Source organism: Diaporthe batatas (genome assembly GCF_019321695.1).
Source record: "Diaporthe batatas strain CRI 302-4 chromosome Unknown Contig00011, whole genome shotgun sequence".
NCBI classification, from domain to species: domain Eukaryota; kingdom Fungi; phylum Ascomycota; class Sordariomycetes; order Diaporthales; family Diaporthaceae; genus Diaporthe; species Diaporthe batatas.
Genome location: NW_025408558.1, coordinates 2,633,600 through 2,655,000, shown reverse-complemented (window position 1 = coordinate 2,655,000; position 21,401 = coordinate 2,633,600). Strand labels below are relative to the sequence as shown.

The 21,401-nt window shown below is 52.3% G+C and overlaps 5 protein-coding genes across 5 annotated transcripts; 2 read left to right on the top strand and 3 right to left on the bottom strand.

The window, feature by feature from the left end:
* Positions 1-2,046: 2,046 nt before the first annotated feature.
* KVR01_009251 (uncharacterized protein) lies at positions 2,047-2,941 on the bottom strand (the record flags this gene model as incomplete). Its single annotated transcript, XM_044783515.1, has 2 exons — positions 2,047-2,441; positions 2,680-2,941. The coding sequence occupies 2 exons, from the start codon at positions 2,939-2,941 to the stop codon at positions 2,047-2,049; spliced, it is 657 nt and encodes a 218-aa protein (XP_044641753.1).
* A 2,260-nt stretch (positions 2,942-5,201) lies between these two features.
* On the bottom strand, positions 5,202-6,515 carry KVR01_009331 (uncharacterized protein; the record flags this gene model as incomplete). Its single annotated transcript, XM_044789829.1, has 3 exons — positions 5,202-5,652; positions 5,782-6,126; positions 6,187-6,515. 3 exons carry the CDS (start codon positions 6,513-6,515, stop codon positions 5,202-5,204), a joined length of 1,125 nt encoding a protein of 374 aa, XP_044641833.1.
* Positions 6,516-7,352: 837 nt separating this feature from the next.
* KVR01_008891 (uncharacterized protein) lies at positions 7,353-8,400 on the top strand (the record flags this gene model as incomplete). Its single annotated transcript, XM_044790681.1, has 3 exons — positions 7,353-7,439; positions 7,591-8,097; positions 8,155-8,400. 3 exons carry the CDS (start codon positions 7,353-7,355, stop codon positions 8,398-8,400), a joined length of 840 nt encoding a protein of 279 aa, XP_044641393.1.
* An 804-nt stretch (positions 8,401-9,204) lies between these two features.
* Positions 9,205-9,795, bottom strand: KVR01_009044 (uncharacterized protein; the record flags this gene model as incomplete). Its single annotated transcript, XM_044785882.1, has 1 exon — positions 9,205-9,795. The coding sequence occupies one exon, from the start codon at positions 9,793-9,795 to the stop codon at positions 9,205-9,207; it is 591 nt and encodes a 196-aa protein (XP_044641546.1).
* Positions 9,796-11,285: 1,490 nt separating this feature from the next.
* Positions 11,286-19,078, top strand: KVR01_009431 (uncharacterized protein; the record flags this gene model as incomplete). Its single annotated transcript, XM_044793393.1, has 6 exons — positions 11,286-11,406; positions 11,462-12,091; positions 12,150-12,635; positions 12,700-17,664; positions 17,769-17,917; positions 17,954-19,078. The coding sequence occupies 6 exons, from the start codon at positions 11,286-11,288 to the stop codon at positions 19,076-19,078; spliced, it is 7,476 nt and encodes a 2,491-aa protein (XP_044641933.1).
* Positions 19,079-21,401: the final 2,323 nt, after the last annotated feature.

Sequence of the window (21,401 nt, the reverse complement as noted above, 5' to 3'; positions counted from 1 at the left end):
TTATAAAGTTTTTAAACTTTAATTTAAAGTTTTTTAAATTTAATTTCTTTTAAAAAATATTAAAATAATTTTAAAAAGTTTAAATAAAGTTAAATTAAATTATAATATTAGATAATAATTAAAAAGAATTATTATTTTATTATTTTATTATTTTATTATTTTATTATTTTATTATTTTATTATTTTATTATTTTATTATTTTATTATTTTATTATTTTATTATTTTATTATTTTATTATTTTATTATTTTATTATTTTATTATTTTATTATTTTATTATTTTATTATTTTATTATTTTATTATTTTATTATTTTATTATTTTATTATTATTATTTTATTATTTTATTATTTTATTATTTTATTATTTTATTATTTTATTATTTTATTATATTATTATTTTATTTTTATTATTTTATTATTCTTATTACATATTTTAATTATATAATTAAATATTTAATGATTTTTATTATAATTTTATAATAATATTTAAATAATTTTAATATTTTTTAAATTTTAAATTTAATTTTCTTAATTTACTTAATTTACTTAATTTACTTAATTTACTTAATTTACTTAATTTACTTAATTTACTTAATTTATTTTATTATTTTATTATTTTAAATATTTTTAAAGACTTTTTATTTCTAATTTACCGTGGCCGCGTAGCGGACACCCGACAAAGCTCGTACATATAAGACACATAGAGCATAGTATTAAAATAGTAAGTGCTTAAGTCGCAGCGTTAAAAAAATATCGTGCCAATCATAGTACAGAGACAAAACAGTACATGGGCACGTAGCCTCAGCCTCGAGACGCACAGACAAGGCTCAACTTGAAGTGCTGGGAGGCGTCGCTCCCGACGGCGCCACTGACTTATTTGGTGAGAAACGACCAATTAATGAAACAGTGTTTCCAATGCGGCAGTGACCACAGCCTTACCCAGTAGATTAATTAAGCAATCCAAGTCTCCCGCGATACCACCGTTATTAGCTACCAGAGCTGCTGCTAGTTCTTCTCGTACGTAGTTTGTCGCCGTATCTATGCTCATCAGCAATAATCACAGCTTTCAAAGAGAGGCAGAGGAACCCACCTGGCGATGAAGTAAGGGGCCGGAATCAGCACCAGGGCGATGAACCCAAGTGCAGTATTTCCCCAGCCGAACCCCAAATCTTCGTCTAAAGTCCCCAGGGTTAGCACGCAGTATCCCAGTGGCCGGGGCGTGAAATAAACTTACAAAGAATTGGGCCAGCCAGGGGTAGGAAAGCGCCGACCACATTCCTCGAAGATGCCAATGCGGCGGTTGCCGTTGCTGCGTTCTCTGGGAACGCGTCGATCAAGTACGTTTGAATAGGAAGAAATATCCCGATCATCCCTAGCCCGAAGCACAGAAGCCCAGTTATCGGTGCGAGCCAGAATGTGTGGTTCTCAGCCGACCATCCGTACCAGAAGAATGACAATGGTATTAGGAACGAGAAGAAGACGCAGACTTTCAGCCTGACCTCGGGAATAGGGATGTTGTTGTTCTGTTTCGTGTGCTTGGCCATAATGCGGTCGCTGGTACTGCCAATCACGGCCACTCCCAACATGAAGCCTATGCCTAGTCCAATGTACGAGAGGCCAGAGAGTCCGATGCTCCATCCATAGATTTCGGTAAATACTCGTGTCAATGTTGTTAACAGCAGGTACAGAAGCCCATATACGAACCCCAAATAAAGGCAGAGGAGGCCAATAATGGGGGAAGTGAAGACAAACTGCAGTCAGGTCAGCAACGCTCGATGGTCGAATCCCCGAAAGTGTGAAGCAGTCATACCTTCCACGGTTGTAAGATAGCTTCCCTCATACTGATGTCCCTGCGTCCATCCGCATGTGGAAGCTCGACTGGGCCATACCAACCCAGATGATGCCACCAGCGTCGAGGTCGGCCTTCAAAGGCACGCTCTCTTGCCATGATGACACGCAGGTTAGTTTCCCTGCTCACAAATATTTGTAGCAGGAGTGTCAGGAACCCCAGAATGAACAGGAACCAGAATACCTGTAATATATTGGTTAGTCACGTACCGAATGTCCGTCAGGTGCAATTGTGGTTACCCATCTCCACCCAGCCTCCTGGGACAGGAATCCGCCCACGATTGGTCCGATGACAGGGCCGAGCAAGGGACCCAGCGCAAATACTGCAGTCGCTACTCCCCGTTCGTTGGAATCAAACAGATCGGATACTATACCTCCGCCAATAGAGAGACATGCAGAGCCACCAAGCCCAGAGAATATGCGGAATATGAGGAGGGATGTGATGTTCGGAGCGAGGGCGCAGGCAAGTTCCCATATGGCGAAGATAGCCGTGCTGATATCCAAGACCTGGACGGTCAGTGGGCATCTATATGACGCAGAGGATGGCTCTTGGGCACTTACTATCTTACGACCGAATTGCTCGCTCAAGGGAGCTGCGATGAGAGAGCCGACCTACACCCGGCTTTCAGATGATGGATTGTATACACTACCAGAGGAGGCCCACTGACCACGTATCCCAAAATGAAGAATGAAACCGTGAATGTGGACAATGTTGTAGAATCATTATCGAATTCAGCATTCATCAAAGATACCGCCGGGGCGAATATAGATGAGGCTAGCGGGCTGCTGCATCTCAGCATAGAAACATAAAATACCTACTGAGATCCTCACCTGACCAGGCAGAGCCAGCTAACCAGTGACATGACCAGCCACTTGCGGCCGATGGGCCACAGTCTGCGTTGATTAGTGTCAAGAGCGTGTCATTAGGGACGATATGCGGCACGCACTTAGGGTCATAGTTATTAGGCTGCTCCTCATACTCTTGCACGTCAAGTGAGTGACGCAAAGTCTGATCTCGGATGTTGAGGTCCTTGGCAGTGTTTTTGGCTGCAAGATCTTGAATCTCGTGTTCCGTCGCGGGATCCGGAGCCATTGGTGGTTCAATGCAAGGATTTCTTGGCTGCAACGTGGTCCCGATAGGTCTGGATAGCTCCTCACGGTGTACGAGGCGTTCGTGAGGAGAAAAGAAAAGAGGGTCAATTTGACAAGTCCTCCCTCCCGACATGAAAGAATGCACTAGGCTGTTCAGGCCAAATCCGCTACAATCGGGCAGAGGCTCCTCCACCTCTACCGAGAGATGCCAAACCAATTGCCGATGCCGAAGGAATCACGACTCGCCACTACCGAAAAAGTGGTGGAATCAGTACTTCTCACATAGTTACCGAATCTGCCAACCACGGCGCCGTGCGAGCACGATGGCCCACTATTTCTGCTCCTAATGCACCGGCCAAGCGTCGATAATATTTGAGCATATATTTCAGCATTTGGATACTTGAACGCCCGGCTAGGAACGGTATCGACCCCCGACACCCTGCGTCTCGATTGCATCATGGGAATTGGACAACAGAAGAAAAGAGTATTGATCACGGGCTGTAGTTCCGGGTCCATTGGGGAGGCTCTGGCAAAAGAGTTCCTAGATCGGGATGGTAGGTATTCCTTGGTACCCTTGCATGTAACTCGCTTGGCTGATTGGAAACCAGATTTTGTGGTCTGCATCACATCCTTACCGGGGGAGGAGCTCAAGGAGCTCAAAGCACTGGGTGCCGTCCCTTTTCATGTCGATGTGACCTCCACGGAAAGTGTGAAGTCCTTTAGAGATGCTGTTATCCAAGACGTGGGCGATGGATTAGATGTGTTGATAAACTGCGCGTGAGTGCTTTATCACGACATGCGCCCCTGCACCGTCCGGCTGGAATACTAACGAGATGACACAGAGGCATGAGTAAGAGTCAATCCTATAACGGCACGGGGTTTTACCCAGTACTGAATATCTCTAGATTATGTGATGCCGGCTCTGGACGTGGATCTTGAGGAACTTAAGCGCATCTTTGATGTTAATCTCTTTGGGACTGTCCGAGTCACACAAGCGTTCTCAACGTCCTTGATCAACCGTAAGGGAGTGATCGTGAACGTGGGATCTCTGGCTGCGTATGCACCATACGTTTTTGGATCATCTTATAACGCTAGCAAGGCAGCTTTGCTTGCATGGGGTAACACTCTGCGGATAGAGCTGAGCCCATGGAGGTGAGTGATTAGAGAGCTAACGGAGGAAAAGAAGCCCATGCTGACTTTTTGAAATTCTTTACACAGTGTACGAGTGATGACTATCATAGCTGGTCCAATCGTCAGCGGCTTGATGACCAGAAAGGAAAGGCAGCTGCCCCAGGACTCGAGATATCAGCCGATTGCGGAGGCTTTCGACCAGCGGACGACTCATGCAAAGCACGGATTTCAGGCAATGCCAACTGAAGACTTTGCTCGGTCTGTTGTTAGCCAGGTATTGAAATCTAAACCCCCACGTTCCTACTGGATCGGGCCGTTTAAGAACGTAGTCTGGTTATTGGAAAGTCTTGGATTGGCATCAGCGTGGAATTGGTTCTTTCGCAGGAAGTTCCAGCTATGGAAATTAGATCAACACTAGATTTCTCGCAATTTGATTTGCCTCGCAATCGCATAGTATGTGGTACGAATTCCCACCACCGGCTCTTTTGAAGGGCAGGGTGCTAGTTCAAATGTTGCTGTCTAAACCTGTGGCTCGAGATCCTATCATTGATGGCAGGGGATCCTATGGCAGACAGAGCAAAACCAACAGCCCTCAAGCGTGGAGAGAAACATGCACGTTTACTGCAGAGGCTATCTTCGCAAGCCTTGTGTCATCAAATGTAGCTCAAAATTGCCCCATAAGGTTACCTCGTGCGATTAGCGCGTCCCAATCAACTATGCCTGGCCCTCTGACAACATTTGAAGTGTCCTCCTGAACGCATGCACTTGTGATTAGTATCAAAATGTGGAGCATCTATATGAACCCTGGATCCTACCTACCTAGGTAGGTATAATACAGTATGAGAAACATGCCGACAAGTTTCACAGGATGAGCGTGTATCCACGTCTGTTTAAAACAGCGAGCGGTAGCATGGATATAAGATAGTAAGTTTATTTAAGCAGCCTAATCAGTACTTTAAGCCAGATGAGCCTTCAAAAAGCACGATCATGAGTGGAATCTCCTCTTGCATGAGATTCTCGATTACTGGAACATGACTATGGTAAAACAAGACCAATCCCCTGATGTACATTGCGAATGCAATGACTATAACTATGACGGCTTGATCAATTTCAATACGTTAGGGCGCAACTCAGGCTCTTGCCTGAGCACTCAAAGCAGTTTCTGTGCCTTGGCCCCTCTCCCAGTCATCCTTCTTGAAGCCATCGGTCTTCCCCGCCATGGCCCTCCTCATAGCCCATTCCAAGAAGGTGGGATAATTCTTAGCTTCACTGGTGGGCCCAGCTTTCCTGCCCAGTGGCTTCAACAGGGCCTCGTTGTTAGGACGAGTGAAGTAGGCCAGGCTGTACCGTGTGTAGTCAGCTTGCTCTCCAGGCGGATTTGTGACACGGTGGATGCTGCTCTTGAGCTCGCCATCTGACCACTTGACGAACGCGTCGCCGAGGTTGAAGATGGCCATCCCCGACTCGGGCTTGACATACTTCCACCCGGCTTCCTCACCGGGGGCGACGCGGTCCTCCGGGACGTAGATCTGGAGGCCACCTAGCATGTTGAACAGCACGGTCATCATGCCCCAGTCGGTGCTTCGGATGATTAGCGAACTGAAAGCCCCCTTTGTTTGCATACTCGAGGATACTTGAACGCAGGAAGTGGATACTGGGTTCCGATTTCCAGGGAGAGAATTCACATTTGGCGATGGGGTTTGTACTTACTGTGGCTGAAGACTAGGTTTGACGTTTTGGGGCTTAGGCGGACACTTGAGGAGACGTACGTGGCTGCCACAGTCGTTGGTATGGCTGTACAGCTTTGTCAAGTGGTCCTCACTCTCGGGTGGAATGGCGAGGACGACGGAGAAGACTTCCAAGAATCTGTCTGTAACAGCCTTGCCGAGATCGATGAACTCTTTGAGCTGAGCGTTCTTGCCCTTGATAACGTCGTTGTAGATAGCACGCGAGTGTCTTCCGACGCCTTCAATGTCTCCACAGCTGATCCAGTACTGCTCATTGTTATCAGGGGTTCCGTCTTTGTCTACGACAGAGGCTCCCAGCCCCTTGTACCTGTGAGGGAAGCTCAGCTCTTGCCTAGGGAGCAGGTAATGTAGGTCCCGGCAAACTCACCCAAACAGATCCTCACCGTGTTTGAGGATACTGTCATCGAGTTTTACCTCCGTGGGGAGGTCAAACGTCTCTTGGGCCAGCATAAACATGTTCCTCGCAGCTGCTAGGAACTTCTGGCCAATTTCTGAGTCGGTCAGGTCAACACGGAAGAAGCCATTGTCTCTAGCGGACTTGATCACTCGGGCAACCTCATCGACGTCTCCCTCCAGGACCTTCTGATAGGAGATGTTCGAGATGTGAGCGACTGGCACGTCAGCGGGAAACGGAGGTGGGACTCCATTTACACCGTCGAATGAACTGAGCGTTGAATCGGAGCTGAGAGATCCCATGTTGACGAAAGTTGTAGCAAATCGCTATTTTCAGCCGAGGCTGTCCAAATAATCAACACTTGTACGGCCTACGAAACTTCATTTATAGATTATAGAGGACACGACCAGGCTCTTGGCCGCGTTGCCTCTGTCTTCGTCAGCGCCATTAAAGACACAACGTAACTTCCACCTACGAATTGCATCGAATCGAACGATGCTCGACTGATCGCTGGAGTTGGGAGTTTCGTGTGTCGCTGTGGGCTTCGGTATGTCGGTTGTTCGGCTGACCCACCTGAACTTTGATCTTGCCGAACCTTCGGTGGCTGCGCCGAATAAGCTTCAAACCTACCGAGTGTGCGGGACCTGTTCCCGCGCACGGTTACACTAAAATCCAGGGTATAGCGAGTGGAGTCCACGGGATATGCTGGATACTGCGGGGCGTGCTTTAGATCGCGTTATGGACAGACCCACTTGGTCTTCCAAGGTTGTCAGCCCTGTCCCGACCGGCGGGAACCGGGGAAGAAGGTTACCCATACCTCGTGCCTATACGGAGTACGTTGTCCCGAAACCGGTATTTTGACTTGACTAGTGCAGCAGCCGGGAATGACTTGCATCCTCAGGGGTTACACAGTGCGGGAAGTACTACGAGGATCGGGCTACGGGCCTGGGTACGCACCTAGGTTCTGTGTCTCCAAGATACTAGACGAACATTGGGCAAATATACTTCCAATTGGGAGGTGCATTACCAACAATATATGCTCCCTACCAGGAGCCCAGGGCCATCCATTCCTATTATCCTTATCTGTAGAAGCACGCCAAATGAGTTGCAAATTCATCAAAATTTGAAACCTATTGATCATGTCTTCACTTGACGCATCGACCCTTTTTTCCGTCAACGGCCTTGTTGCGGTCGTGAGTGGCGGTGGGACTGGTATTGGATTGATGGTTGCCCGAGCCCTTGAACACAAATGGTGCAAAAGTCTACATCCTTGGCCGACGTGAGGAGGTCCTCAAGACCGCAGCCAGGCAGAACGCGGTATGTCTCGTTGCATGGTCCCGGGGAGATGGAAGTCATGACACTTACTGACCATGTCAGATACACGGGAACATCATACCTGTTGTCGCGGATGTAACTGACAAAGCATCCCTGGACGCTGCCGTGACCAAAATCACTGAGGACACCGGCTACATAAATCTGCTGGTTAACAACGCCGGGACTCTTGGTCGCGTGCACAACGTCATCTCGCGACCGCCACCTCACAAAAGCCTCCCAGCCCAGTTCACCGGCCAGACTGATGATGACCTGGGCACCGTCCAGGGAATTCGGGACTTCTTGTGGAAAGATGAGTTCTCTGACTGGGACAACGTGCTGCGAACCAATGTCTCTGGTGTATGGTTCCCAAGTATTGCCTTCCTGGGTCTTCTCGACAAGGGAAACTCCAAGGATAATGTTGTGCAGAAGAGTCAGATAGTCACAGTCGGGAGCGTCGGCGCCTTCATCCGGATTTTGGGGACGTCATTCTCCTACAACCCCAGCAAGGCGGCTGCGAACCATCTCGCTAAGATGATGGCGACGAACTTTGTGCAATGGGGGATTCGATCGGTAAGTGGCACTGGCCTTCTGCGTTGTTGTAAGAATGAAGTACTAAAGAGTGGCCAGAATGTGATTGCTCCAGGCTACTTCCCATCCGAGATGCCAGTTGGAAAGGGAAAGCTGGATGAGAACAATAGGAATCACATCAACATCGCGATCCCTCCAGAGGAGGTTCCGCTGGGAAAGGTCGGGGATGAAGAGGATATGGCAGCTGCCATCTTGTTCCTGGCAGGGAAGGGAGGAAAGTACCTGAACGGGAACGTTGTGGTTACGGATGGTGGCCGTCTTGGGATCAGCCCTGCTGTGTATTGAAGTGTTGAAGACACCAGTAGGCCAATTATAGCCCGAGGCTTATTAAAGACAGCGAGGTTGCAAGATTTGGATGCATTGCCAGGTAACAACTCAGAAGCGATGCAGAGCAAGTTCAGCCAGCTGAGGTCTTCTGGCCTGCATCAAGTGGGAGTGATGTTTTGCATGTCAGGAGGCGGTTGAATCGCACACGTAAACTTCTGCTGAATGAGAGTTTTTTGCACGAGTTGATGCAATGCCTGACAATATGAGCATCAGACCAGGAATCGCTGCTTTGTTACCTGTTTTTCCTTGATCCCGGCAGGAATAGTTTTAAGGGGAGCAGGTGAAATCAAAGCGTTTCCCCACCACCTCATCGTGTAGTGGAACCTACCCTAGGGTAGAGCTGGGTATCCTAAGTGCAGCGAGGGCTGCGAAAGTGAGACGGTACTCATGAGCCGTTATGGTCCACTCTACATAAATACCATGGCTTCGCTGGTAGTGACGGAAACCTAGGTGGATTCTGGCCTTGTCGTATCAGCGCAATACAGGTTCACAATCATGACCTTCCTTCCAGTAAAAGCAAGAGAGGGGCTTGAGTGATTGATAAAGTTCTAGTCAAGATGCCCCAGTATGTTATATAAATAATGTCACAGTCTGTCCCTGGATTAGACTCGATTATCGACACATCTGAACCCGCTCTGAGTATGGATCAAACACTTGCTACAGGAACATGCTGATGCGGACGAACAAGTCTTGGCCGATTCCCAGCATCCACCAAGTCGCTCCAGGCCCACCACCTCCTAGCTGCGTCGGTCTCCTTCGCTCTCAATAATAATCAGGATCCAAAACTTCAACCAGAATTCTCGACAGCGCCTGCGCTGTCATCTTCGTGGCGGGCACCCTGTGGAACCCCGAACCTCGATACACAATAACCCGGTCGTTGACGTCCTCGCATCTCTTTACCAAGCGGAAGCATCTCTCCTCTGCAACGACCGGGTCTGTGGAGCTGATGAAGTGGAAAATTGGCGTCTTGATGATTGGATTGTAGTATTTCTGCAGACGCTCGTCGTCCTCGTGATAGCCACTGTATGAGATGACTAGCCGCAGCGGGCCGTGGAAGGTGGTGAATGTCGAGGGGCGCATGCCCTTGGGCCTCTCCAGGAACGCGGCAAGCAGGCAGGCAACCGTGGCACCCTGTGAGAAACCGATGATGCCATCAAAGGGTCCCTCCTTGTCAAGTACCTTGGAGAGATAGTCGAATGTTCGCTCGGGGTCTTTCGGATCCCACCATGCATATGTTGGTTCGCCCGAGGCTGTTGGGACTGAGAGATATGGTGCATTGATGTAGAAGAAGTCGACTTGGTTGCCAGCGATGTCCTCGAATATTGGCTTCAAAAACAGCGTTTCGGACTGCATGATTGCAGCTGACTGTTGGTACCCATGGAGACAGAGGAACTTCATTTTGGAGCTGGCTCAGGAAGTATGATGCAGTGCAATGTTAACGAATGAGTGCGAGGGAAGAAAAAGGATGAATTTGTTTGTTCGCTCAGCCATCATTGATGAGATGGAAAATGGCCATATATACCTAGTATGAACGGCTTAGTATTACACCATTCGGATAGATCTTGAGCAATGAAGCTCTGAACCATGCTTCTGTATCTTGATTACAGAATCTTTGTTACACCGTGGAAACACTGAAAGACGGCACCGTGACCATCACCAACTATGATTCATACCTAGGTATTAAAGATAACAGTAAGAATATAATTACATAACCCTACACATGATATTTTAAAGATAACAGTCATTAGAATTAATATTACAACTAATTACTTAAGATATTATGTAGCTAGTAGAATTTAAAGTATGTAAGCTTGAATTTCTATATAGTATTAAGTGAGATAGTTTAGTATGTTAAATCTTATAATTTTATATTATTAACTCTATCTTTTAAGACCTGCTTTTATATTAAAAGGTATTTTCTATTATAGTCTTTACCTAGATAGCACTAGAGGCACATACCTCACGCTGTAACTACACTTTTTAGTAACGGTCTATATTAACTGAATTTATCATGTTGAAAAATCATGGCGTTACCCTCACACAGTATGGACCCCTACGCGTGCCAAGTCAGTCCCCTGAACATCCTGGGTGGGAAAACCAAATCAAACGGCCGTTAAACACCCCAAGACCTGCTTGAGTAGATCCGAGTTCATTGTGGTCAACCATCTTCGGCGTTGCCAGGCCCTCAAGTCATGTTCTTGTCGGCGAAGGCCTTGGCGAGACTCCATCCGCAACCGAATCGTCCTCTTCGGTATAAGGAGCTCGGGAGTGTTACCCGACGTCCCCGGCATCCGTAATTGCCGGCCGTTGGCATCGTAGAACCCACTGGCTGACTGCACGGGCGCGGGATGCCGGGACCCACCTCAATTTTAAACTCAATTTTGTGGACTCTGCATGGTCACATATCTGGGCCGCTGCAAGACTTCGCCTTTGTATCGGTAGAGATGAAGCCAGGGACGATTCTCGGCTTGATAAGGCTGAGATCCACACCTCAGATATGGTTACCATTGAGCCGGGACATTCAAACCTTCTTCCACCAGGAATCAGCGATCATGACTATTTCCGAGGAACAACTTTGGTGTAATCTCGGTGGATGGCAAATGGCCGAGGCATGCAATATGGTTTTCTGACTCCAATCGCAGGGCCTTCAGGTGGTGTTGACGACTTGAAGTGTTTCCTCATAAGACTGGTCGTCCGCAAAATTGTGTCACAGCCCGTCTCTGCACTCTGGTCAGACCTCATGTCCTTGCCCACTTTGAAGCTACCTTGCTCCACCTATCAATTTTTGGTACTTAGTAATTGAATCACTCGTTCCTTCGACAAAGCGTTCAGTATCATTCGCAATGGCACCTTACCTAGGAGCAAGCAGCGCGCGCTCGAGCTCCAGCTCGAGGAGTCCTAGCCCTCCCAATGAGCACTTGGATGGGTTTAGTGGGCCTGAGCCGATTGCTATCGTGGGCATGGGTATGTTATTGCCCGTGGTACATTGTGGACGACAACAGCTAACTTGGAGTGCAAGCCTGTCGTTTTCCGGGCCAGTCAGACACGCCGGACGACTTCTGGCAGATGCTTGTGGACAAGCGATCCGGGTACTCGGAGCCACCCTCTAACAGGTACAACATCAACGGCTTTTATTCTGAAAAGTCCAGGATTGGAACACTTGGTCTTAAGGGTGGTTACTTTATCTCCGAACAGTACCAATTCGACCCACCTTTCTTTGGGATCACACAGACCGAGGCGGTAGCCATGGACCCCCAGCAAAGGAAACTGCTCGAGTGTGTTTACGAGGCCCTCGAGTCCGGAGGCATCTCACTGGACAGCGTGTCCGGCAAGAATATTGGGACGTATGTTGGCAACTTTACTTACGACTATGCCATTATGGCCCTGAGGGATATGGAATACCCCAAGCCTTACAGCATGACTGGGCATGGTGCGACGATCCTGAGTAACAGGGTCAGCTATGTCTTCAACCTATGCGGTCCCAGTTTCACGATCGACACGGCTTGCTCATCTTCACTGTACGCGGTCCACATGGCCTGCCGTGCCCTGGCGAGCGGTGAGGTCAACGGTGCCGTGGTCGGTGGTACGAACATGATCCTGGATGCGGCAGTGCAGATGTCGGTTGACAAGATGGGCGTCCTTTCACACAGTAAGTTGGTTGTGCCGAACATGAATGACCATCACAAGATGCTAACCCGTAAATTAAGCCTCGACCTGCCATACCTTTGATGCCTCGGCCGATGGATACGGCCGGGCTGAAGGAGTCGGAGCTCTGTACCTGAAGAGGCTCTCGGATGCCATCCGCGACGGCGACCCAGTCCGAGGTGTCATCCGAGGTACCGCTGTCAACGCAAATGGCAAGACCAGCGGTATCACACAGCCCAGCGCCATCGGCCAGGAAGCCGCTGCGCGTGCCGCCTATGAGTTCGCTGGCAATCTCAATACCGATGACACGTCTTACTTTGAGTGTCACGGAACTGGCACCCCCGTCGGCGACCCAATCGAGCTGGCCGGCATCACCAACCTGTTCCTGAAGAACAGCAAGCGGGACTCTCTCTTGGTAGGAGCCGTCAAGACCAATGTTGGCCATGCCGAGGCCGCCAGTGCCATGGCAAGTGTCATGAAGGTGGTGCTGGCTATGGAGACAGGGGTTATTCCCGCCACCATCGGCATCAAGAAGTTTAACCCCAAGAGTAAGGCTGCCAATCTTGACTTCATACATTCTACCCCTGCCAGAATTGACTGACAAATTCACAGTTGATTTCTCCAATGGCCGCCTCCAGGTCGTATCCGACACAACAAAATGGCCGGCAGGTTACAACGTCCGACGTTCGAGTGTAAACTCGTTTGGATATGGTGGTGCCAACGCACACGCGATCATTGAGTCGGCCGAGTCGTATCTGCCGGGGTACAAGTCGTTCAAGCGACGCGGCAACACCACGAAAGCCATCACCTCAGCCCCGGCCGTCATTCAGGGCAGCCGTGCGATCAATGTCCACGAGCGGACACATTACCTGCTTCCATTCTCCGCCGCAGACTTCCCGAGTCTCAAGGCCAACGTTGAGAAGCATAGGGAGGTGGCATCGCAGTACGACTTGCTCGACCTGGCCTTCACACTGTCTACCCGGCGCTCGTTTTTCTTCAACCGGGGTTATGCCATTGCGTCCGCGGACAGCATTGCGAGCGACCTTGACTCGGAGGAGATGACCTTTGGCAAGAGGGGAAACGGTGCCAAGATCGCCTTCATCTTCACCGGCCAGGGTGCCCAGACCGCACAGATGGGAAAGGAGCTGATGGAGACGGTTCCCAGCTACCTCAAGAGCATCCGGGACATGGACCGTGTCTTGCAGAGCCTCGGAGAGGATGCGCCCGCGTGGAGCATCGAGGAGGTGCTGCTGGAGCCCAAGGCGACCAGCCAGATCGACCAGGTCCACCTGTCGCAACCGCTCTGCACCGCTGTGCAGGTCTCACTCGTCAAGCTGCTTCGACAGTGGGGCATCACCCCGGTGGCCACTGTCGGCCACTCGTCTGGCGAGATCGCCGCCGCTTATGCCGCCGGAGCCATCACCGAGACACAGGCCATTCTCGCCGCATACTTCCGTGGTGTTGCTGTCGGCAAGCTGACCACGCAGGGCACCATGCTGGCCGTGGGTCTGGGGCCCGAGGAGGTTGAGCCTTACCTCGAGCGGGGCATCCGCATCGCCTGCTACAACTCGCCCCAGAGCGTGACCCTAAGTGGTGACCAGGACGCCGCTGCGAGGGTCCAGGCCAAGCTCGAGGCCGATAAGGTCTTCGTCCGTGCTGTGCGGACCAGTGGCCGTGCCTACCACTCTCACCACATGAAGGAGGTCGGAGGGATCTACGAGGAGTATGCCAACCGTGGGTTCGCCCGCCTGGACGCTTTGCAGTTCCCCGAGCACGACAAGGGCGCCCAGCGACCCATCTTCGTCTCCTCGGTCACAGGCGTGCCCAAGACCGACTTCCAGCCCGGACCGGAGTACTGGAGGGAGAACCTGGAATCCCCCGTCAGGTTCTCGCAGGCCGTGACCTACGCCGTCGGGATGGAGGAGCTGGGCATCAACCACATCGTCGAGATTGGTCCCCACTCCGCCCTGGCTGGCCCCATCCGCCAGCTCCGCGAGAAGCTGGGCCTCAGCTCGCGGGACCTTGAGTACTCGGGCACCCTTGCCCGTGGCGAGAACTCCGTCACCCGCCTTCTCGATCTCGCGGGAGCTCTGTTCATTAAGGGATACCCGGTCGACCTTGGCCGTGTCAACGCCATCGAGGAGATCGACAAGTCGGGCAACATCACCTTGCGGAAAGGACTTCCTCTGGTCGACCTCCCGCGATACTCTTGGAACTACTCGGCCGGGGAGCTTCGGGCCAAGCACCGCATCAACCTGGACTTCCAACACCGCAAGTTCCCCCGTCATGACCTTCTTGGCAGCCTGCTCCCGGGCACGATCAGGGACCAGGCGCAGTGGCGCAATATGCTGGACATCCACGAGCTGCCGTGGCTGGAGCAGCATAAGCTGGGTCCTCAGCCGGTCCTCCCTGCGACTGGATACCTCGCGATTGCCGTAGAGGCCGCACGGCAGTTCCTCCACGACAAGATCCAGATCGAGGGTCCCTTCAAGTACTTCTTCCCGCGGGTCTCGATCAAGTCGGCACTCAACCTGACCCCCTCCGGCACCCCGACGGAGCTCATGACAAGCGTGCGCTTCCAGACCGTCTCGAACGCAGTGTCTTCGAAAGAGTGGCTCGAATTCTCCATCTCGTCCGTCGTTGAGGGACTATGGACTGAGCACTGTGTCGGCACCATTGGAAGGAAGCCCGTTGACACGCCGACTCCCCTGTTCGACGAGAGCAAGGTGCAAGAGCCACGTACTGCCCACACCTGGTATAGAGGATTCTCCAGCGTCGGGCTCAACTATGGTGCTGCCTTCAACGGGCTGAGCAACATCCGGACTGACCCGTGGGGCAACGAGTGTGTCGCGGACACTAAGATGCTTCCTATTGATGTCCCCGCAGACGATTCTCGCTACCTCATCCACCCGGGGACTATGGACACCGTTCTGCAGGGACTTTTGATCGCTGCTCACCACGGTTCCCTGACGGGGCTGACCAGGTCTTTTGTCCCGGTTGACTGGGAGGAGGTTTCCATCTACTCCTATGAAGGCACGGACATGCCAGCCGCAGCCCCGGCTGAGGCCAACGGGCGTCTTCTCGCCCAGGGCAAGCAGAGCAGCTTGCGTGCGATCTACGGTGGCATCCAGCTCTTTGCGCCTGACGGACGGGTGCTGATGCATGCCAAGAATGTCAACTGTATCACCTACTCCGAGGGCCTGAACAAGGACCCCACCGAGGATCGTCACCCGTACCTTCGGGTCCTGTGGAAGCCCGATGTCGAGACCCTTGAGAAGGGTGCACTTCCAGGGGCCGCAACCGGCAGCCGGCGGGCGTACTCTGCTCTGGAGAAGACCACCCTTGCCCTGTTTGCTCGCAACCTGCAGAAGGCCGCCCAGACGTCAAAGGCACCGTCTGCCGCAGCCCTGGCGGATGCAATCTCCGCCCTGAGGCTGGATGACTTGGTGGAGGCTCAGCCTGATGCTGCCAGTGTCGACCTGAGCGCCGCCGGTTTGGATGCCAGCTTCTACCGGCTGGAGGCCATCTACACCTCCATGATGCTTACTCTGATGGGCGAGGAAGCTCCCGTTGCCATCGACTCGGCGCCCCTGGAGGACTCTCTGGTCCAGACACTGGACTTGCTTGGTCACAAGTACGCTGGAATGAACATCCTCCAGGTCGTCAACTCCGAGGCGGACCTCGAACGGAACCTTCCTGCTCTTCTGCAAGGGGACTCCTCCCTCAAGAGATACAGGTCTTTTACCTGCATCGCTGGGTCTGACCGTCTCGTGGAAGCTGCTGAGAACACCTACCAGGAGGGCCGCGATGTCTCCGTCGAGAAGTCGACTGTTTTCGAGGACGGCAGTTACGGCGCACTGGACGGCGAGACTTTTGACCTCATCATCCTGCCGAATGCTTCTTCCTTGAGCATCACCGCCGAGGAAGGGCTGCGGCGCCTCCATCACCTGCTGAGCGAGAATGGTCGGTTCCTGGTCCACCAGAGCAACAACAAGCGCACCGCTCTTAACGAGCAGTACCGCAAGGTGCTTGACTTCCTGTCCCGGGAGCTGGCTCCAGGCTCTGTGCAGCCTGATGCCTCGCTCTCCGAATGGAAGAGCGCTTTTGGTGACCTGGATATGGACCTCTGCATCACTGATCATTCTCCATCTGGATGGACATTGCTGTCAGAGCCGCCCCAGAGCTCCCAGCCCTCCCGGGACATTGTCGTGCTCTCTAGGGGTGCCACTGCTGCTGTCTCGGAGTTCTCGGCGCAGCTTGCACAGAGCGGCCACAAGGTCCAGTCAGCCTCGTTGGCGGACGACCAGTTCGATGTGAAGCCGGGTGCCATCTACGTCTCGATCGTTGAGCTGGGGTCCAGCCTGTTCTACGGCAACCTGAATGCCACCGAGTTCAAGAACCTGCAGGTCCTGGCCGAGTCAGCGCAGGCAGTCTTCTGGCTCACCTCTGGAGATCTGCTTGGAAAGGTCGACCCCAACGCAGCCATAGTCCAAGGCCTGGGCCGTGCCCTGCAGACAGAGAACGTCCAACTGTCCTTCATCACCATCGACCTCGACCACTGCGATGCGGCCAAGGCGGCCAGCCAGACGGCACGAGTCCTTGCGCGATTCACCAAGGAGACAGACAGCATCGACAAGGAGTACATCGTCAAGGACAATGTTTTCCACGTCAGCAGGCTGGCCCAGGACGCCAACCTGGACAGGGAGTACGCCGAGATCATCCACAAGGAGGCGGTGGGCGAGAAATACGACCCCAGTGAGCCCATCCGTCTCGACATCGAGAAGATCGGCCTGCTCGACACCCTGCACTTCAAGGCCGACGACCGCTCCCGCGAGCTCGCGGCCGACGAGGCCGAGGTCGAGGTCAAGGCAGTCGGTCTCAACATGAAGGAGTACGCCACCTTCCGCGGCAGCTTCCACTCAGAGTCCCTCAGCCACGAGGGCGCCGGTGTTGTCCGCCGCGTTGGCTCGGGCGTCACCGACGTCAAGGTGGGAGACAAGGTCTGCTGGATGGGCAAGGGCCTGTTCGGCAACATCGAGCGCTTCAAGGCCATCCACCTGCACCAGATCCGCGAGGAGGATGGCCTGAGCTTCGAGGAGATGGCGGGGATGCCGCTGGTCTTCGCGACGGCCGTCTACGGCCTGCTCCACCTCGGCCGCCTCAAGAAGGGCGAGAAGGTCCTGATCCACTCCGCCACCGGCGGCGTCGGCCTTGCCGCCGTCCAGGTCGCCAGGATGGTCGGCGCCGAGATATTTGCTACCGTCGGCACGCCGGCGAAGCGCGAGTTCCTGAGGCGCGAGTACGGCCTCGACGACGAGCACATCTTCAGCTCGCGGGACACCTCGTTCGCTGCCGGCATCATGGCTGCCACCGGCGGCTACGGCATCGACGTCTCGCTCAACTCCCTCGTCCGCGAGCTGCTTGCGGCCTCGTGGAGCGTCATGGCCCACAATGGCCGCCACATTGAGATCGGACGTACCGATATCATGGAATTTGGTATCCTCGACCTGAACGTGTTCAAGCGCAACACGACCTTCAGCGCCTTTGACTTTGGTGTTGTTGCTGACGATCAGCCACGTGAGTCACGATCGCTTACAAGTTACTCAAATATATATATATATATATATATATATATATATATATATAGACAGAGAGAGAAATGCTAACATGTTCCTACCTAGAAACTGTCGCGGATGTCATGAAGGATGTTATGAAGTACCTGCGGGAGGGCAAGATCCGGCCCCTCCAGCCACTCGCCGTCTTCCCTGCCGCCGAGGCCGCAGCAGCATTTGCAGAGTTCGCCAACCCGCACAGGATCGGAAAGGTCGTCGTGTCCTTCGACGCCGACTCTGCCCTCCCCGTCAAGCGAGAGCACAAGAACGCCGTCAGGTTCAGGCCGGACGGGACCTACGTGCTCGTCGGCTGCCTGGGCGGTCTCGGCCGGACCCTCGCCCGCTTCATGGTCGAGCGCGGCGCGCGCCACCTGACCTTCCTGGGCCGCTCGGGTGCTGACGGCAAGGACGCCGCCGCCATGGTCGAGAGCCTGCGGGCGCGAGGCTGTGCGGTCCACGTCGTGCGCGGCGACGTGGCCAACAAGCACGACGTCGCGAGGGCGGTCGCCGCGGCCGGCGTCCCCGTCTACGGCATGGTCCAGGGCGCCATGGCGCTCGAGGACAAGCTGTTCAGCAAGCTCGACCTCTCCGGCTGGCAGTACCCGATCGACCCCAAGGTCAGGGGGACGTGGAACCTGCACGAGTGCCTCGCCGGGCAGCCGCTGGACTTCTTCGTCATGCTCTCCTCCATCTCCGCCATGACGGGTGCGCCGACCCAGAGCAACTACTGCGCCGGAAACACGTTCCTGGACTTCTTCGCCCGCTACCGTGCGGGCCAGGGCCTGCCGGCCACGACGGTGGGCCTCAGCATGGTCCTGGAGGTGGGCTTCGTGTCGCAGAACCTGGCCATCGAGCAGGGCATCTCGCGCTCCGGCATCCACGGCATCACGGAGAGGGACTTCCTCCTGCTGATGGAGCAGGCCATGAGGCCCGGGCGCGTCGGCGACTGGCGCATCGACCCCGGCGCCAGGAACTTCCTCGTCAGCGGCCTGGAGCCGGCCAAGCTGGCCGAGGACCTCGACGTGCACGGCTTCCGCTTCTGGTCGCAGCCCCGGGTCGGGCCCCTGCTGACCGCCATCCAGCGCCGGAGCGAGGGCTCGGGGCGAGGCGGGGCAGCCGGCGGCGCCGGCGCGGTCCTCGACCTGCCGGCCATCCTCGAGGCCACCGTGGACAAGTTCGCCAAGACGTTCATGATCCCCGCGGATGATGTTGATCCCCTCAAGGCCCTCGTGGGCTACGGCATGGACAGCATGATCGGCACGGCGCTGCGCAACTGGTGCTTCTCGACCTTTGGTGTGGATATTCCTGCCTCTGACTTCATGGGTCCTGTGCTCACTGCCAAATCTCTTGCGGAGAAGATACTCGCGGGCCGCTCTTGAGGGTGTTAGATTTCTGTTTTCTTTTTTTTCTTTTTTTTTTTTTTTACATTTATTGTCATGAGCGTTGTTGTGTAACTGTACATGGCCATAGATTTCATATTCTTCAATACGTAGTCGGCGTGAAAATGACTTTTCAGAATTATTTGTGACTGCTTTCCCGGCTCTGACCGCTTGGGCTACATTTGTTGATGCATAAAGGCTCCGTTAGAAGTTACGCTACCTAGCCTTGTTTGTGCATCACGAGGCTGAGGCTATATGCCTACTTACTATGTTGACACTCTATCGACGTTGGTCTTTCTTTTTTAGTGAATCCCTTCTTTTCTTTTTTTTGTTCTTTCTTCTCACGGCTGGGTCTTTCGTGCAAGGATGGCATATGCATTCAAATGTTCGGGATGTGTACAAAATAAGAACAAAACCGGGGCAGCTCATCAGTCAGTTTTACTTCATTGAATAGACACATATCCTGGTCGCAATCCCGGGGATTCGGAAAGAGCTAGGTTCAAGTAGGACCTGGCTAATAGTACCAAGGATTCTTTAGGAACAAACCCAGAGACCTGGCCTCATAGATAAGGGATTCGGGGTCGACTCCTACCTCACGCCGTAATCAAGGAGGGAGGGCCAGTGCTGTGTAGTAAATAAATTAGAGGCGCTATTCCTAATTGGTCATGCGTTTTCACTGCAAAACAATGGGGAGCGAGGATTCACAGGGCAGAAACCATGCCATAGGATGTTACCCTGATGCGCAGACCTTAATTTACACTCTAGGCTTCCTATACTAAACGGAAACAAGCGGTCATTAATAACTACATATCATTTGCTACCATAGTCGCTTCTACTTTCCCCCACTAGAATTCTCGTCGCTTCTACTTACCACAATAGTCGATTTCTGCCCTGCGAAGCCTCGCTCCCAAGAAACGGGACTGTTGCATTCTGGGGTTCAAACATGTCTGCCTGGGTTTCAGTATATACCCTCTACTCCACCGCAATTTCTCCTCCACTGTGCCCTCTAGGCATTGACATTCACCTCAAATGCTTCTAGCAAATATCATCACAACCCCATTGCTCGTAACGACTCTTTCTCAATCTACACACTGGCCAACTGGCAGAGGCCGGTGTGGAGGTTCGTGCAAGGGGAAGCCACCGAGATCCCCGAGAAGGACAGCCCTACGGGGGTACAACTGGCGAGTGACTTATCTTGCCCTCGCACACAAGCGGCTTGGCAACGAAGTTAAAATCACACAAGGTTTCTGACAATGACTCTCTCCCGTGATCAAACCTCGATCGCGGATCCATTGCGGGCCCTGTGGGGTCTTCGCATGCCGCTTCGGGAAGTTCCAGGGGCAGCAACGGGCTGAGGCCCAACGGGGCGTTTGTGTGGTTCAGGGGGGCGAGAGCGGATCTGTCCGATTCATCAGCAGAGCGTGGCGGTCCAAAGGCGGTCCAACAACACCTGCAGGCTTGATAGCAAGGGCACGCGACTGCCCCTGCGTGTTGCCGGAACGCAAAAGCCCTGAGGGCTTAATGCCCATGAATAGACGAAGGAGTTCAGATGACGTCCTTATTCCGTCTTCCCAAGTCTGGAAACAACAACGGGTTTGGTGAGGAACCTTGGCCTATGATACGCATCACGGATACGACAGTGGCACCAGATGTAACGGCAGTGTTTATATACATGGTAATACAGCATCACGGGCGAAGGGATCGTCGGGCTGGGCAGGCAGGCTGAACAAAGCAGAGGCTCAACAGATGGAGCGGCGAGCCATAGTGTTCCACAAAATAGAGTTATCAGTAATGCAAGTAGTATACTGCAAGGTTTTCCCCTGTAATGAGATTGAAAAAAAGGTACTTCTACCCTATTAGTGATAGGGTTATTGTTTTCTCTCACTCTCTATTAGAGTATAAGTGAATACAATTATTTAAGGTATAAATAACTAACTTTTAATATACCTATAATAATAAAATAGTTATTTAAACTCTTAGAATAAAGCTATTATTTTAACTTTAAAATACTATATTCTAATTATTTAATAAAGTAATACTTTATACCTTATATACTCATGCTAATAAAATATGAGGGAAAATCCTATGTATAGGTCTAGTTGCAACGGGAGGCGCGACCGCTGGCCACACGCGTCGACCGCCCGTCCAAATGGTCATGATACATAGTAACCAATCTGCCAATTGGTTATTCCTAGCCGTATATAAGTACCGTACGGGCGCTCTAGTCATGATCCCCTCTGGCCCCCTGTGTCGGCGCGGGTACGGGCTTATCCGCTGGCCCAAGCGCGAATTTGGCCCCCGAGTGTCGACGTTCATCTTCTTG